Source organism: Panthera leo, chromosome E1, assembly GCF_018350215.1.
Source record: "Panthera leo isolate Ple1 chromosome E1, P.leo_Ple1_pat1.1, whole genome shotgun sequence".
In the NCBI taxonomy this organism is placed as follows: domain Eukaryota; kingdom Metazoa; phylum Chordata; class Mammalia; order Carnivora; family Felidae; genus Panthera; species Panthera leo.
The window spans coordinates 20036919-20054448 of NC_056692.1; the positions used below are offsets into that span (position 1 = coordinate 20036919).

At 38.0% G+C, this 17530-nt stretch overlaps 1 protein-coding gene across 9 annotated transcripts in view; it reads left to right on the forward strand.

The window, feature by feature from the left end:
* The window catches only part of RHOT1 (ras homolog family member T1), a 90977-nt gene that overhangs the window by 48416 nt on the left and 25031 nt on the right, over window positions 1-17530 (forward strand). For 2 of the 9 annotated variants that reach the window (XM_042914883.1, XM_042914887.1), the window contains exons 18-21: window positions 513-715; window positions 1706-1801; window positions 3463-3585; window positions 14273-15382. In XM_042914883.1, coding sequence (XP_042770817.1) covers window positions 513-715; window positions 1706-1801; window positions 3463-3585; window positions 14273-14390 — 540 coding nt within the window. In that variant the 3' untranslated portion in view covers window positions 14391-15382. Of the gene's footprint in view, window positions 1-512; window positions 716-1705; window positions 1802-3462; window positions 3586-5022; window positions 5212-11038; window positions 11120-14272; window positions 15383-17530 lie in introns of those variants that run through there. The other 7 variants (XR_006196358.1, XM_042914885.1, XR_006196359.1 and 4 more) reach the window with 7 other exon arrangements.

Here is a 17530-nt window from a genome sequence, read left to right on the forward strand (position 1 = left end):
GCGGAAGTCAGATGCTTAACCTTAAGACTGAGCCACCAGGCGCCCCTCAGTGTTGTGTTTTTAAATGGCTATGTCCAATATAACTTGAAGCTACAGAAAAGTTTATAAATGCATGTGCTTAAGGACTAGCAGTACATAAAAAATGAAAATAGTGAAAAAAATAATCAAACTGTGAAGCAGAAATGTATGAAATGAAAATAGTGTGCTTTAGGGTAGAGGAATTTAGATGGATTTCTCATTTCAAAATATGGTATCTTTTTCATAAAATATATATTTTTTCAAATTGTAGTGAATCTGAAGAATCGTTATAGGTTTGTATTATTACCAGTGTTAAGAGAATTGGCCCTGGTCTTACTACGAGACTGCTCTAGACCACTGCCAATCATTGCCTCTTAGTTTACTTTCTCTTTGAAGCTGTGCTTTGCCTAGGCAGAGATAATTTTTAGTACACATTTAATTAAATTTAGTGATTTTTTAAATTTGTCATCAGCCTTTGATTTTTTATTCCATAGCAACACTTCATGGACAGCAGAATACCTTGCTTAATCATAGCTGCAAAGTCAGACCTGCATGAAGTTAAACAAGACTATAGTATTTCACCTGCTGATTTCTGCAGGAAACACAAAATGCCTCCACCACAAGCCTTCACTTGCAATACTGCTGATGCACCCAGTAAAGATATCTTCGTTAAATTGACAACAATGGCCATGTACCCGTAAGTACTTGCTCTGCCATCATTTTCATGTTGCATGGTTCATAATAACATTGCATGCCATTATTAGCCATGAAGGCGAAACTTTTGTCGCATAGAAGTTGTTCAGCAACAGAAAGAGACTTTGTTCTGAGAAGGTACAAATTTGAATAAATGCGAGTTTGGTTTGGGTGCCATAATAAAATTACATAAACAGTGCTTCTGACAGTATTTGTATATTTTTAAGCAGGCTGTAACTATCTTAATAGGATAGTACAATAAAACTCAGCCCCAATCCCAGCGTTAAAAAAATAAAGTCTTACTGCATTAAAATGGGGTTGGCATCATGTTGCTTTATGCTTTTAGGACATTTCCATATGAACATTTCCATATGAATTTATATTAAATTATAGATATGTTTGAGTTCAGACTATAATGTCTTTTTTAAGTGCTGTAAAAAGTAGTTGTGATTGGAATTCCTGCTATATAAATGTTTTACATTAAGTGTTAATGAGCCATGAATTTTATGTACATTTATTGTATATCTATACATGCATATGCATAAGCACATAACTGTGGACATCTTCATAGCTTACTAACTGCCTTAGAAGTGCATGGTTCTTAATGGCATTCTCCTCAAGTACCGTGTGTGTATAATTCTGTTGTGTAACAAGATAGTTTTTCAGGCAGTGCGTTTCTCAGGACGTTAGCTTAATCTATTTATTATTAATTTAGTCTCTAAATAATTTTCTTATGAAAACTAGGATATAAAATAGAGTAATAATCAAACATGGCTATAAACTGAAGTCTTGCAGAAGGTGTTAATTTGTGCAGATTTTTCAAGTCAGAGTCAACTTAACTGCTATTCTGTTAACTAATACGTTTTTAAAAAGGCAGCAAACCCTTGAAATTCTATTTGTATTGGAAGACAAGTCATTCCTATTACTATAAGATAAACAAAGCCTTATTTATGTTTTACCTTTGCTTTAAAACTCTCGTGTATGTTATCTACAGAGAGGATCATTACAGAGACAGACTCTCCCGAGACACGGGCAACCCTGATAGGATAGAGAATTTGAGAAAAATCTGGGTCTTTCTAAAAACTGCTTTGTAAGTTACTTTTTCTTTATGGCTTCTGTGGGATTTTGTTGACATTTTCTTATAGATGACCAGATCTCCTTTCTTGCCAGAATTAACATTTAGTAATTATCCAGAAACGCACTGCTTGGTCCAGCTTATTGCCTAACTGTATATTACAGTGGTGTTTTTTATATTTTGTTTTGTTTTACTATGTAAATGCGCTATATTAATCTTGTAGATAGCTGTGACAGTGTTTTCAGAGCTGCATCTTTAAAACATTTTCCTGCAATTTGTGTGCGTGTGTATGTGTGTGTATATGATAAATGTACATACAGGGACACTTGCTTAGATGGTGACTCCCAAACTACTTCTCATGAAGCATCTCCCTGTTGCTAAGCATACTTTGCATCTCTCCTTTTTGGTGGGTGGAGCCTGTGTATGTTGAAGAGTCAAATTATAAAATAACAGACGGATTCCAGTATGACAGCTGGCAGCGACTTAGTAGCTTTGAGATGTTCATCATCACAAGTCAGGTTTTTGAAAGGAATGTCTTGAGTCTGTAAGAGTTTTTTTAAAAAAAATTAATTCTTGTTTTTCTTCATGTTGGGAATTAGGCATTGTTGGGATGCTGCTAATCTCCACAACCATGCCACCGTGCCATGTGGTCTCATCAGATCTCACAAGCTCAGCCAAGTCAGATTGGGCCAGTCCTTTGACTGAGAAGCCTTTATAAAAAAATGTTCAGGTGTTACAGGAAGCGATGGCATTGATTCATCAGGTGGCACTCTTCCGAGCAGGTTCTGCGCCAGTGCCTCTTCAGGGTGGTGTGATGGCTTTGTGTGTCTGAGTGGCTCTGACCACCGAGCGGTCGTTGAAGACCCCCTACTTTGGTGGTTAGGACGGAGGTGAAATAGGTTGCCCCATGTGCCTGTACCAACTAGTATCACTCCACTCAACCAGAAAGGAGCCAGAAAGTCTCCCTAAATTTCATCTCTAAAATCAATCGGACCCATTGTTGATTTTTACAAGCTGAACCCGGAGTTTCATACTGTCATACTCAGCTGCTGTGTTTTAGTAGCAGATGAAATCAACCCTATATTTTGTTCAAGTGGAAATTTATGAAGCACTTTGGTTTCCTTTGGGAGCCAAGGTGCTTGATGAATTAAAGACGATGTTGTTCATATCTCCTCAGGGTTGAATATACTCGTCTTTTGACTCTTTTGTGTATTTGTCACTCTTCTCCTTCCTGGTTTTCAGGCATGTGTGTATGCTGAGGGAGGAGGAGGAGAAGGGAATGGTTATTTAAATGCTAGCAAACTGTGTCTTTTCGGTGGGTGCTATGGCTTACTCGGTTTTTCTTTTTATTAATTTACATGAGGGTGCCATCTATTGCTGTGCATATTTATTCCACTAAACCTCTTGTAATAATAATTCCATCCCCCCTCCAAAAAAAGCCAAACGTGTTAGCTGATTTTCCTTAGATTTTCTCTAGGGAGGGAGGAGGGAGCTATTGCTGTTTATTATATTTTTGGTAAACGTGGAATTCTGCACAACTTTAGCATGCCCCACACTGTCCTTTTCCTTAGTGTTGCTTATGCCTAAATCTTTTTTTTTTTTAAGTTGGCACACCCTGACTTGTGCCATATTTGTAAGTAAGAACTCAACTCCTGTCCTTCTGTGTGTTTTCGCAGCCATGCCCGGTTACGCTGTATGTGCACCTGCAACAGGTGTACATTTTGCATCTGTCAGAACTTCCTCAACTCAGACTTGCTGCAATCTGTAAAGAACAAAATCTTCACTGCAGTTCTTAACAGGTTCTTAACTTTATTTACTGGGTACCAGGCATTCTGTTCAAATACAAAAGAAAAAAAGTTGATAACTATTTATTATACATCTACTCACTACAAAGACAACAAGCCAACTGATGCCCAACTAACTTCCACTAAAATACTTACTGCTGTGGTGACAGTGTTTTTAGGGGACTTACAAGATTTTGAATTTCTTTTTCATGAAGGAAGTTAAAGTATTTTTCATATTAGAGGATAATATGTGTAGGGAGATTACAATCTTTTGGTTGAGAGTTGTAGAATTAGATTAGGATTTTTGTGGTAAGGAGCAGACCCGTTGTTCCCAAATGTTATGCATGTTACGCTCAACTACTATAACTTAATTAAAACCATAGTAATGAAAACAGTATCTTGGGTTTAAAAAGAAATTCTCTATTATAAGTACTGGAATGTTTATTTGAAAGAGCATGGCTTCTGGAATTGAGGATAATAGCCAACTTTAAGGATTCAAAGGAATATCATGGGAAAGAAAAAAGGATCGGTAGAACTAGTTTTTGAGGTCTTTATAATTGAGCCCAAAACATGAAGTATGCCTAGAAAGTAATGCGCTTTTTCAAAAGGCAAGAAAAACAAAAATATAAGATACGGACATTCCTTTAGAGTGATGAACTTGGAAGGTATATTCTTATTCTGGTTATGCTTCCATTGTTCAGATTGACATTTTGTGAACACTTAAGAGCCTGTGTACTTTGTATCTACTGTAAAGTTTTGTGTCTGAAGATGAATGAGTGTTCTGAAATTGACATTCAACTGTTATCAGGAGCTGAGCTTGATTAAGACAGATGATGAAGCTAAACAGATTTTGGTTAGAAATGGGTCCATTCTTTGGTTTAGCACTGGACTCTCAACAAAGGCTAGGCTCTGATGGTACCGAATGAGTAGGATAGGTTGTGTCCACTAGCAAAAATAGTAGATGTGCCTATGAAACGATGAGACTGTGTTTTATGTGAGTCAGAAACTGATCTTGAAGGCATTCTAAAAAGAGTTTCGATGATATTTTGAACACTAGCAGCTCTGGAATAAGAATGCAGCCATCTCAGGTGACTGCTTTGAAGGGACCGCCACACTAATTCGGTGGTAAAGTTCTGCCTCTGTCCTTCGAATGGCTTCTTGTAAAGTAATGACACAGATTCTCTCATGGAGACTGAGAAAATACAAGGCTAGTTCAAACCAAACAACATTCAGGAGCTCCGGTGTTAGAAATGGTAGAGTTGGAAGAGATTCCAGAATTCATCTGGCCTAACCTCCCATTAGAATGCCTTCCTGAAAGCCTTCCCATGGAGAGTACTGCTTATCTGCTGGTGGCTTTCCTCATTGGAGAGGGTTTTTGCTTTTGCTTTTGCCTTTGCTTTTTAATTTTATTTTTTAACTAAAATGATTTCCCTATAACTTTCTCTCCTTTAGTTTTAGTTCTGCCCTTTAGAACAACATACGACTATTCTCCCTCTTCAACATAACAATCCTTCAGACATTTGAAGACGGCCATCATGTCTCCCCTAATTTTCTCTTCTCCAGGTAGAACATCCCCATTTCTTTCAGCCTTTTCTTAAATTAGATGGTTTAGTGACCTCGTCAGTCCTGGTTGTTCTCATCTGAAAGCCCTTTAGGTTTCCAGAGTTCCTCTTAAAAGAGGTGCCACTGAGGATGGAGAGCAGTGCCTCAGGTGTGACGGGGCTAGTCCAGAACAGTGGGCAGGCCTGTTCCACAGTTAAGACAGCACCTGCCCGCTGCATGAGTTAACTTTTTTAGCAGCCCCATCCCATTGTTGATGCATATTAATCTTGGGGTTAATGGAAATCAGATTTTTTAAATATGAAGTACTGTTAAGGCAGTGTCCCCTCCTCTCTAATTGTGTATTTGACATTTTTAGTTGACTCTCTGAATCTAAACACAGATACGTATGTATCCCTATTAAATGTCATATTCTTCTTTTTGATCCATTTGTTCTAGCTCAGTCATTTCAAACATTATTTTTGTCATTTGTCCCATTATATATATATACTCTCTCGGCATTGTGTTATTTGCAAATTCGGTAGATATGTCTTATCTTTCAAGTTACTGATAAAAAATAATGTTGAATACCCAGAGCTTGGAGAGAGAGAGAGAGGGCGCCAAAGCCAGCAAGCCCAAAAGTATTCCACTGGAGAACTCTTTTGCCAGTGACACGGATTTAAAATTCTTGGGGAAAGACTGTTCTGTAAATTAAAAATATTTTATTATCCGGTCTACATTTTCTCTTATTATCTTACAAGAGATTTCACGGAGGGCTTTTTTGGAGTCAATATGTAACTTCCACCACATGCCTCTGATCTACTAGTGTAGTCATTTTACCTGAATAGGAAGTGACATCTATTTGGTGTCTTATTCTTGTTGAACCCGCCTTAGCTCCTAATAATTGCTAATCACAAACCATCTATTTTATTTACTCTGGAAGATCTTGAGTGTCCATAATTGCAGATTGATACATTGTCCGCACCTTTAGTGACAATTTTATTGTTGGGTTGATTTAGTCAGTTTCCAGATGAAATAGGTTGGGTGTATATTAATGGATGAGCTTCTTTATAGTAAATTACTCTGTACAATGATCTTTGAAGAGAAATCAGTACATTTTGTCCTATCTACTTACAAACTAGAAGTAACTTAATGGTAATGTCAGCATACATCACTGACAACTAGTAACCAAGAATGGAATAAATGAAAACGATAAAGAGGAAAACCAGTGTACCTTTCAGAGAACTCCTTCCTGGTTTCTGGAATTTTATGGAAGTGCAGTGGACATTTAGGGCTTCTGAACTGAAGTTTCTCCTAGTTTACAAAAGGGTGTAGGTAAGGTAGGTGGGGGTAGAGGCCCAAAACTTAAGTGCCTATGGGTCTGGACAGGCAATGTGAATGAACAAAGGTGACCAAGTAAAAGAAGTAAGAGCCGCGGGGACTGTGACAGGCCCTGGCGAAAAGAGGCAGCCACAACCCAGCTTGGGCCGTTTGTTGTTGTCCGGGCTGGGTGTGCCAGGTCTTCTGATTCTGTGAGACCCTAGAAATCAGGGTTTTTATGTGAAATTTCCTGCTGGTCAAATAATGGCAATTAAATTTGAATCTTGGAAAGTACTAATCAGAACAAAGCGTGCTTACAGGCCACCAGCTTGCAACGTCAGTCTTAAGCTGTGGCCAGGCAAGAAAAAGAAAAACGTACACCTGAGGAATGAAAATGTCTCTTTCCCTCCCCCTCACCACATCCTATTCCTTTTTCACCAAGAATCTGAACACGTTATGGGGTCACCTCCTTTCTCTCCCATCTCTCAGGTCGTGGCAACCTTTGGTGGTTGGTCACAATTGGTTCATCGTGCTAGATGTATCTTAAAGTTATAAAAGCAGAAGGAGGATTGACTAATTGGGTAAAAGTCATCTAAGAGTTTTTCACTGTAGTTCAGGAGGAGTGTCACTCAACACTGAGCCTTAAGTCTTTGGTTTCAGAGATCTGCCACATCTCGTGTTTGGTTTAGAACTGTAAGAGAGTAGTTTTGAAATTTTTATTCAAGCAACAAGTTTCATTAAATGTTCATTAAACTCTGGTACATACGTGTTGGTCTCAAATTAATGCCTTGTTTTAGTGTGCTTGTAAACATGTTGCTTGCTGAAACAAGTCACTTCTAGAAATAGTCCATGTTTGAGGCCACATTCTGCCTTCACCTCCCCCTGTCCCTGTGATTTATTCAAATACTTAAGTACCTGCTTTAGACAGAATCCTCTGCGAGCTGGGGCAAAATATAAAGATGAAGATAGGGACCTGCCTTTAAGTAAATATTATGTTATTAAAATTTTTTCCTTAAAGTTTGGTTATGTTTTCAGTAACCTTAGCCCCTCATACCATAAAAGGAAGTGCTATGTAACCTCATCATGAGAGGCTTTATTAAGCCTAACCATTTATATTCAGGCTCTTCCCACAGATTCATTTCTGAAATTATCCATTTTTTTCCCTAGCTGTCTTTGGCCAGTAAATATTGTCTCCCCTTTTTTTGAGCTTATTTACTGACACTGCATTATTTTAAGTAGAGAGTAGTAAGAATTTTTTTTCTTTTTAACGTAATCGAATATATATATTTTTTTCAGGATGTGAGAAAAGTGTTAAACTATGTGTCTGATATATAACTTTGTTCTTTGATAACTATGGTCTCACCCTTCTGACCTGGATAGGTTTATGTTTTTCTTTAGAAGAATTTCTGAATAACGGGATTATTTGCATTTAAATACATTTGGAAGACGACTAGCATGTGGTCAGATGATTTTAATCTTTGGCAATGCTTTCATTTCAAATATTGGTACTGGGATAAATATACCTTCTGATTATATTTTAATTTTTAAAGACCTTTTTAACCTGAAAGTGTTAAAATGAGTATGTAGGAGTGAGCTGGATTGTTGGTTTGAACTACCCAGGATTTTAGTTATTACGTATTTATTATTCTGACTTCAGAAGACTCCTACTTTGCATGAGGATGTTACTATACTGTAGTGTGCTGTGAACTTTAATTTGTCCTTTCCTTTAGGTGTTCAATTTGTCTGTCTGTGTCACTTAGTCATTTTTTGAACTTCTCTCAATCCCTGTCCCAGCTAGAATTCTGAATGTAATCCTCCCACTTCTCCCAGCTTATAATGTAATCAAAATTGTTTATTTTATAATTTATTATTTTGGTGCAATTTTCTTTGATACAATTTTGGTTTTAGGATTCTTTCATCCCATTTTATTATTTGAATTAGCCACATAAATTATTTGTTCATGTTACTTCTTGAGTTTAGTAGCAGCATTATACTTTAGCGACCAAGTACATAGTTCACAGTGAGTATTTGAGTAATGATGCATTTTTAAAATTGGGTATATGTGGCATTTATTTTAAGCCATTTGTTAATGACATTTGCCCATATTGCTTTAATAATCACCTAAGTTGCTCCTTAATGTTAGAGAGGTTCTGTTGGGAATGTAAGAGTGCTTAGGATATTATGTTACAGTAAGATGTTGTATGCAAGAAAGTCTGTCCTATTTGAGCTTCATATGAAACCTCTGTGTCCCCCTGTATCAAGGTCCTAAAAGGCTTTTCTTTTAATTAGGATACATAGTCTTATGTTTACAATTGTACAGGAGCTTATGTTATAGATTCTCATTAAGGAAGCCACTGCTTGTACATTTAAAATTTTTTTGCCATATTGTTAGAATATTAAAGGACGCCACAAGGTGGAGTTTGCCTATTCTGATCTTTAAGTGTCAGGAGTTAACATGTAGATATTATGTGTTTCCCATGTATCTACGATCATCTATAAATTTTGGTTCTTCTAATGCTTGGTGAAGCATTTCTTGACATTGATGCACACTTATGTCCTTTTCTAAAGTATGTTAGGCATGCTCAGTTAACAGCTTTCTTATGATTTGTGTTGCAGTTCATCTTTGTTGGATACTATATTTTGACTTCTTAACCTATTTTGAGAAATATATTATTAAAAGATTTCATGCCTACTAGTTAGAAGAATTGTCATTGTTAAAATTGTTATTAAGAGTAATGGCATTATTATTAGGAATGAATGTAAAAAATACTTCACTAGGCAAAACAAACAAACAAAACAGTAAGAGGAGTAAAAGCAGAGAGGCCCAGAAGACTTTAAGAAGAAAGTGAAATATTTTATTTATTTATTTTTAATGTTTATGTTAGAGAGAGCGAGTGAGCATGGGGGAGGGGCAGAGAGAGAGGGAGACACCGAATCTGAAGTAGGCTCCAGGCTCTGAACCCTCAGCACAGAGCCCGACGCAGGGCTCGAACTCATGGACCGCAAGATCGTGACCTGAGCTGAAGTTGGATGCTTAGCTGACTGAACCAGCCAGGCGCCCCAAGAGTGAAATATTTAAAAACAGAACACTTAACTATAGTTTTGGTGACCTCGGTACAGTTTTCAATTTGAGATATGTTTTTGCAACTAGGAAAAAGCTATATGTGATATCTCTGAACCCTAGTAACTAGGTTACACACAGTATAGTTAAATAGGCTGTTTCAAAGTATTAACTTAAAAATTCATACTTGAGATATGTAAGTGGATAGAATTATGAAACTAAAAGTACATTAATATTACTGCATTTGTACACCTCTGAGTTGGGTTTGGAAAGGATCAGACGGTGAGATGAGAAAAACAGGAGCTAGGAAATCCACACTTATTTCTGAAAAGCTGTATGGGAGTGCTGAGAAGTACTTGGCTGGAACTGCTCTTCCTGCAGATCTCCTAGTGCTACTGCTCTTGACTGTGTTCTCCTGAACTTTTCCTTCCACCTCATAATAGCCTGCAATCCCAGGCAAGGTTAATTGATACCTTGACCTTTCTGAATTCTCCCCTTTCCTTAAATTCTAGTTTTTGCAGACTTAATTTAAGTCTTTGCAATAGAGTTTTTATGCCCCAGATGTAAAGTTCCATGACACGTTATAAAAAACAGTATTAAAAGTACCCTATTTGGGAATAGCTAGAATGGGTTTAATTCCATTGAGCCCTTTAGAGTTTGATTGTTTTGTTCCTAAATATTGCAGCTGATAACATTCCCTTTATGATTGGTTAAATACATTGAACCAATAAAGATTTCACCTCATGTTCTTATATACGCAGTAAATTGCAGAGTGAATCAAAAGTATCTTGTATGCCTTCTTTAAGGCATTCTGTGCAAAGATACATAGGAATTTTGGTCATTCTGTTATATGCCTTATGTGATTGTTCACACAAACACCTCTTCATTTAAGTCTTTATTGCCTGACGTTTGAAACCTTTCCTCCTCTTTGCCTTATTAAGTAGCAGGGCCTGGCTGGCTTAGCCAGTGGAGTGTGTGACTCTTGATCTCAGGGCTGTGAGTTCAAGCCCACAATGGGTGTGGAGCCTACGTAAAAAAAAAAGAAAAAGAAAAAGTAGCACTTGTCATCTGATTGACATATGGGCCCTCAGCACTTCTAAGCAGAAAGCCAGCATCCAATATGCAGGAATTTTCCACCTAAGAACTTTGAAGCTCTGACAAGCTTCAAATGATTAAGTTATATTCTAGTATTTAGTAATGATTTCTTATATTCTAAAAAGAGATACTGCTGAACTAAATTATTCCACGCAGAGAAGGAAAATGTGATTCTGGTACATCAGTAGGTATTTTTAAAAAGAATCTTTATCCACACAAATGCACACTCATTTTTGACCCTGTAATACTAATTTTTGGGAAGTCTGTCTTAAGGAAACCACTAAATATGGAGAAAAATCTTACATGGAAGGATATTGATCACTTTATAGTGGAGGTGGCCACCCATAGGAGTGGAGTATAATAAAGCTGTCTAAAATGATGTTTCTGGAATTATGAAAAAGTCCTTATATAAAGGATGTAAAAGTATATAAATTATACATATTGTATTTGCAGCACTGTAAGAAGCACACAGAAAAAAATCTAAAAGGAAGTACCCTAAATTTTAATCAGTTGCTTCAAGTGATGGGACTCTAGGTGATTTTTTTCTTCCTTCTTTTATTTTCCTCGTATCTTATCATGAACATATATTGTATTTTGACAGTAAAAAAAATAATAAACTTTAAAAAGAAAGAAAAAGTATGCCATAAGATATTATAATTTATCCTAAGATGATATTTTAGGTGAGTCATTTTGAAAGGATTACACTTTTGAATTGTGGAAGGATTATTTTTGCTTGAGTTTAGAAATGAAGTAGGAAGCAGCTCTCTGAAACCGTTACTCCGTTTCCGCTTGAGACCTGAAATGACAAATGTGGCCCAGTGCTGATACTCTGGAATACAGTTCAGATCTTCACACTGTTCTCTAGTCAGGTGTTGTCAGTCAGCTAATCAATGACAAATGTGCCATCCGGTGTAAATGCTTTCTCCTAGATGGAGAGCCTGCTTAGGGCAGCTGTTAAAAGCACATGCTAAAGGCATAAAGTGGGTGTCTAAGTAGCTTTTCATGTCTAAAAGTGTCTTAAATAACCACTATAACGTTATGGAGTCATTGAAGCATATTTTATGAGTTAATAGTTGCCTTAAGTTTTAAACTAGCTGTATCTAGAGTATGTATCTATATTATTTGTCATACAGGAGTATGAACTGCTGTTCTGCCTGTTGGAGGCTATACTATAGTTGGGGGAAAATAATAATCACTATAATTACTATCTGACATGCAAAAGTAAACCAAGCAGTAAAGTCAGAATATATTATGTCATGAATGGTAGGGAATACTTTCTTAAAATACAAAAAAAGGAGCTGTGTGAAAACAGATTCCATACTTGAAAAAATGTTTATGAGAAATCATTGTGACTGATTTTAATATGATGGCAGCTAGCTTTAATACTAACCCCTCTCTTGCCCAGGTTAAAAAATGAATGTAAACATTTTTTTTTTAATCCTCCATCAGTAAAGATGAATAAAAAATCACAGAGAGCCCAAAGCTGAAGCAGAAGCTCTAATGCACTTGTAGCCAGTGTTCTCACTTTAAATTCTGTGCATCTCTAATTGATTTGGAATTATGCACTTTGAAACTCTCACCGTAGGTCTATTACAGTCTATGAGTTTGGGATGTTGGACCTGATTTTTTACAGATACATGTTTGCAGTTGTTGGTAGTCTGCAATTAGAAGCCTCAGTAAATTTCATGACTAATACCTGTTAGCCTCATTTTGAATGAATACTTACGGTCACCACGTAACTGTCAGATACTGCTTTTGGTATTGGTTTCAAGGGCTTCCCTTAGTGTTTTGGGTCAACCAAGACCAGCCTCTAAGGGATATATAGACACTGTATATAACCGCCTTAGGTTTCCTTGCCTGGTACGTGAGTGTTTTTAAAAAGTACACATAGATAGGTGTTTTTTTTAAGTTGGGCAATTTGTTACAGGATATATTTATTTAAATATAGAAAGCATGAGATGCATCCTATTATGGTGGCGACTCAATTTGTGTGTGCGATGTTTAATTGAGAGATGTTATTTTCAGTCCCCCACTTTTGTGAGCTCTGCTGTGAACTGCAAATTGTGTGCATGTGTATATAAAAGGTTAAGAGCCCGGGTAGCTGAGTGGGGTGCCATGCTGTTAGCAGACGACGAAGGCAGTATTACTCACCAGGTGCACGCCGTCAGCTCTGTAGAAGATTCCATCTTCATGGAGTCATCTCATGGTCCACTTTTTCTTGAAGCCAGGTAACATTTCCCCCAACCAGCGGGTTGGCCTTGGTGGAGTTTTTCCAACTGGAAAAACTGAAACTGAAGAATTTTCTTCCCCTAACTTAAAATAAATAATTAAGCATTGCCTGTTGGAAGAACTAACTCACAAGGTGGAATGAACCTGTGTTACCACTTTGCTTTGTAAAATAATACTTATGTCAGGAGTGATTTTTATTTTTATTGTTTAGGAACTGGGGAGGATAAGAAATGGGAGTGCTGTGTGTTGTGTTGCCATGGTGATAAGCATGGAGCACTCTGGCTTGTATTACAGACTGTTGTTTCTAGAGATGCGCAGGTTGCATTTTGTGATAACTAATCTGATTGTCACCCTTTGACTATTGCTGAGGCAAAGTAGTTTTGTACAATTGATATTCTTGGCTCTTAACTCTTTTGCATATGTCAGTGTCTTGGTCTTTTAATGATGTCTGACTTTTGCTTCAAATCTGTTTGTTTCACTTAGTTGTAAAATAACCTAAACTAGACAGCCTCTCTAAACTCCTAATTCTCTAAATTTTCTGTATCTCCTCAATTGTGTTCAGTTAACTCAAACTTCAGTGATACTTGAATAAAATATTCCAGCCTTTGCTTTAAAGCTTTATCCTCTCTATGGTAAGCTGTCATACTTGAGACTCTTGACGGTGCTTAGCAGTGTTATTAACTGAGCATGCTCACAAACTCAGTTTGTGGTACAGGCTGTCCCTGTTCTTGTCATGCACAATATGGCTTCTTTTACGTCATTTACCTTTCAGTCCATCTTGTTTCATTATGTCCTTTGGTTGGTACCATTGTCACTGCCTGTCTAATAATCAGGGTTGTTTTTGTTTGTTGTTGTTTTTTTAAATTTTCTTTCTTTAATCAGCAGTAACCAGATTAATGTGAGCTGGTAAACCTTCCCCATCCCCTTTGGGATTTTTTTGGTAAATTTTTATGGAGCTCAGTGTTCCCAAAGTTGATTTTAAGCAATGCTCTTAGAAAAGTATTGTCACTTGTCGCTTAACTGCTTACAAGATAGCTTTCAATTCCTGGGGACAGGAGATTGTATATTAAGTCCCATGAAATTGACTCTCAAAATTGTGAGATCTCAGTTTTACCTCTCATTTTGAAGGACTGTGGTGGTATTAAAAACTGGTAGGTTGATTTGTCTATGTTCTCCATTTCCCATGTGAAGAAAACACACAATTTTAGATGTTTATTACTCCCAGATAGTAGCTAGTTGTAAAGACATTTGTCTTTATTAATGTCTACATTATATCGTAAGATAATGATGATATAAACAATGTACATGTGGCTACATGGATAAATGATTTTGGTAAGCATTACTGTATGCAATTAGCCTGACAAGTGTGCTAATACTTCCCTAAAAGTAGACTGTTCATATAATTGGTATTTTCATACTAATCATGTTTTGAACATTAATTATATTTTCTAACTACAGGCACGTGACACAAGCTGACCTCAAGAGCTCCACGTTTTGGCTTCGAGCAAGTTTTGGTGCTACTGTTTTTGCAGTTTTGGGTTTTGCAATGTACAGAGCATTGTTGAAACAGCGATGATTAAAAAAAAAAAAAATACTGGCCCCACCAAAAACAAATACTTTTATGTATTTATGTATGCTTTAAATTCTGCTAGAAATATTGAGATATTTATACATGCAGAGTTACTTTATTAATATTTGTAATTCATGCATAAGAGTATTTTAATGATAGTTATAACTGCAGTATTGACTAGCATTGGAAAGAAACAGCTTAACAGCCAAACTAAAATGGCTAAATTTCAGAGGCCAAAAGGGAATATTTTGTAAATAATGTACATATTCAGGCAAGATATGGTCTCCCACACTGAATTCTAGAAATGATGTTTCTAGACGTTTCTACATGGTATTGTTAGTGTTCAGTTGGCTCATTCTCCTAGGTCTAAGCTCAGAGATTGTATTTACTCATGGATTACTTATTTATTTCACATTTTACTCAGAATGATCCCTCTGGGTTCTTCAAAGAACACGAGGCACAATTGGCCATTTTCTCTCCATTTTTAAAAACAGATGAGTCATGTCAGCTTACACTTCTCCTTCAGCCACTCATGGTAGGTCAGCCTTGAAGCCATCGTGCAGTCTAGAAAATTGCATAGCTGAGTGCTGAAGTGCTTCTTTAAGGAAGGAGTGAGTTCCTGGCAATTAACAGAGGCGTTGCCTATATGATTATGTTGCTTCCTTTGTCTGTATGTTGAATTTTATAGCCCTTTCAATCAAATGAGAAAAAAAGATTTGTATATTATCAATGTTTTTAGTTTAAATAAACAGTCACCATTCCTACTATGGAATTTCTTCCCAAAGTGCGTACATCATTCTCTAGTGGCTGTGTCTGTTCTAGTGTCTTACAATAGCTGCATGTGTCATACCGTTCTCCATCTGGCTAGGATAACCTAGAAGCAGCACTTTTGTAAATGGTAAAGTAAATCTAATGAATATAAACTCTCATGATAAACCTATTTTTTTCCATCATCGAACTTTTCAAGTATTTAAATAAATAACTGCTGTGTACCGTGATCTTGAGTTTTTTTGTCTTCTGGAGTAAATATTTTGCACAGATGTGAATGCAGTCCTCTGGTTTCTATCTTTCTCACCTTGAAAATTATTTTTTGTTCAAGAAGATAATAGTCGTGAGGAAAGAAGACAAGTATGATTTGTATCATATGAGAGGAAGTCTGTCTTAAAGTTGTGGGCAAATCTATTCTCTGAGAAGGCCAGTTGTTTTCTCCTGCACGTACCTAACTAACGTGGTTTCTGCTGTGACTTACATGTTTATCTGCTCCTCTAACATGGATTTTTTTCCTCTTTGCTGTTGTGATGAACATTTTCTCTAAACATCACACTCCCGGGGGGTGCCTGGGTGGCTCAGTCGGTTGAGCCTCCGACTTCAGCTCAGGTCATGATGTCACAGTTCGTGAGTTCAAGCCCCACGTCGGGCTCTGTGCTGACAGCTCGGAGCCTGGAGCCTGCTTCAGTTTCTGTGTCTCCCTCTCTCTCTGTCCCTCCCCTGCCCCTGCTTGTGCCCTGTCTCTCTCTCTGTCTCTCAATAAACATCACACTCCCTGAGGAGCTGGTAACAGCAGAAATTACTAGCTATACATTTGTAAGATAATATGTGCCATACTTAGCTACATACTTCCCTTCCCCCTCCCCACCCTCCCACTCCCCATTTCCACTCAAAATGTGAGGAAAGAAGGGGCGCCTGGGTGGCTCAGTCATCTGAGCTCCAACTCTTGATTTCAGCCCAAGTCATGATCTCATGGTTCGTGAGTTTAGGCCCTGAGTCAGGCTCTGTGCTGACTGCGTGGAGCCTGCTTGGGATTTCTCTCTCCCTCTCTCTGTCCCTCCCTGGCTTGCTCTTGCGCTCACGTGTGCGCTCTCTCTCTCTCTCTCTCTCTCTCTCTCTCTCCCTCCCCCCTCCCTCCCCCCCTCAAAAAATAAACATTAAAAATTTAAAAAAAATTTTTGAGGAAAGGAAAAATTAAGCAAAAATCTGGTGACTCCTCATTTCCAGAAGTCTCCTATTTACCAAATACATTTTCATCAGTTACACGGCTTCCAGAGACCATTCTTTGCTTCCAAGTTCTTCCCTGTTCAGACTGAAATATTATTTTAAAGGGATATGCCTTATGGATTGATGTGTTTGTGAGAAACAGAGGAAAGAACGTGGTTTGCCAAGACGTGAGAAGTGACGTTGATATATTTAGGCTTTTCTCTCTCAATCTTTCTCGTTTGAAGGTTAAGTGTCTGACAAAGAGGCTGGTGGCCACCCCGTCTCCCCTGTTGTTGCCACGTCTCCCGCTCGGAGCCTCCAGCCTCCCGGTACTGTCAGCCAGTCCAGGTGGGGCAGATGTGCACGGCAGTGCCCCCTGGTTTCTCCTCTGGAACAACAGGCTCACGCACGCATTTCCTCCATTTCACGTTCACTCTAGAGACTAGTAAATGTGGGGAAGTGTGTGAATAGATCTAGTAATAGGCTTCTTCTGGCTTTCGTGATTTACTCTCAGAAGACGGGAGCTATAAGAGCACTAAGGGAAAATGAGGAAAATAGGAACTTGAGGATTCAAAGAATACCTTTCTTTCACTTTGCACCAACTGCATTGTCTCTTAAACGGACAGCTCAGGCTGCTTGCTGCAATAGTTCAATGAATAGTGAGGCAGTCGTGTGAAGAAACATCACTGTGAAGGTTTGTAGCCTTACTCAGCACATCAAGGGTCTGTTGCTTCGTTTTTTATTTTTGTTTTTGATGTTTATTCATTTTTGAGAGAGACGCAGCGTGAGCGGGGGAGGGGCAGAGAGAGAGGGAGACACAGAAGCCGAAGCAGGCTCCAGGCTCTGAGTTGCCAGCACAGAACCTGACATGGGGCTCGAACTCATGAGCCACAAGATTGTGACCTGAGCTGAAGTTGGACGCTCAACTGACTGAGCCACCCAGGCGCCTCTTGGGTCTGTTGCTTTTGCCATTCATGTCTTTCTCTTGCACATTTGACCAAAAAACGATTCATGTCCCACATTGTTGGAGCTCATAAGTGCTACAGTAGGAGTGAGTTCGGATGTTAGCAGTTTGGGGCACACATATTGGCCTGTGAAAGAAGTAGGAAGGCTGCGGAGATCTGTGCATATCAATACATCACCCGTCAGGGGAAGGCACCAAAGAGGAGACC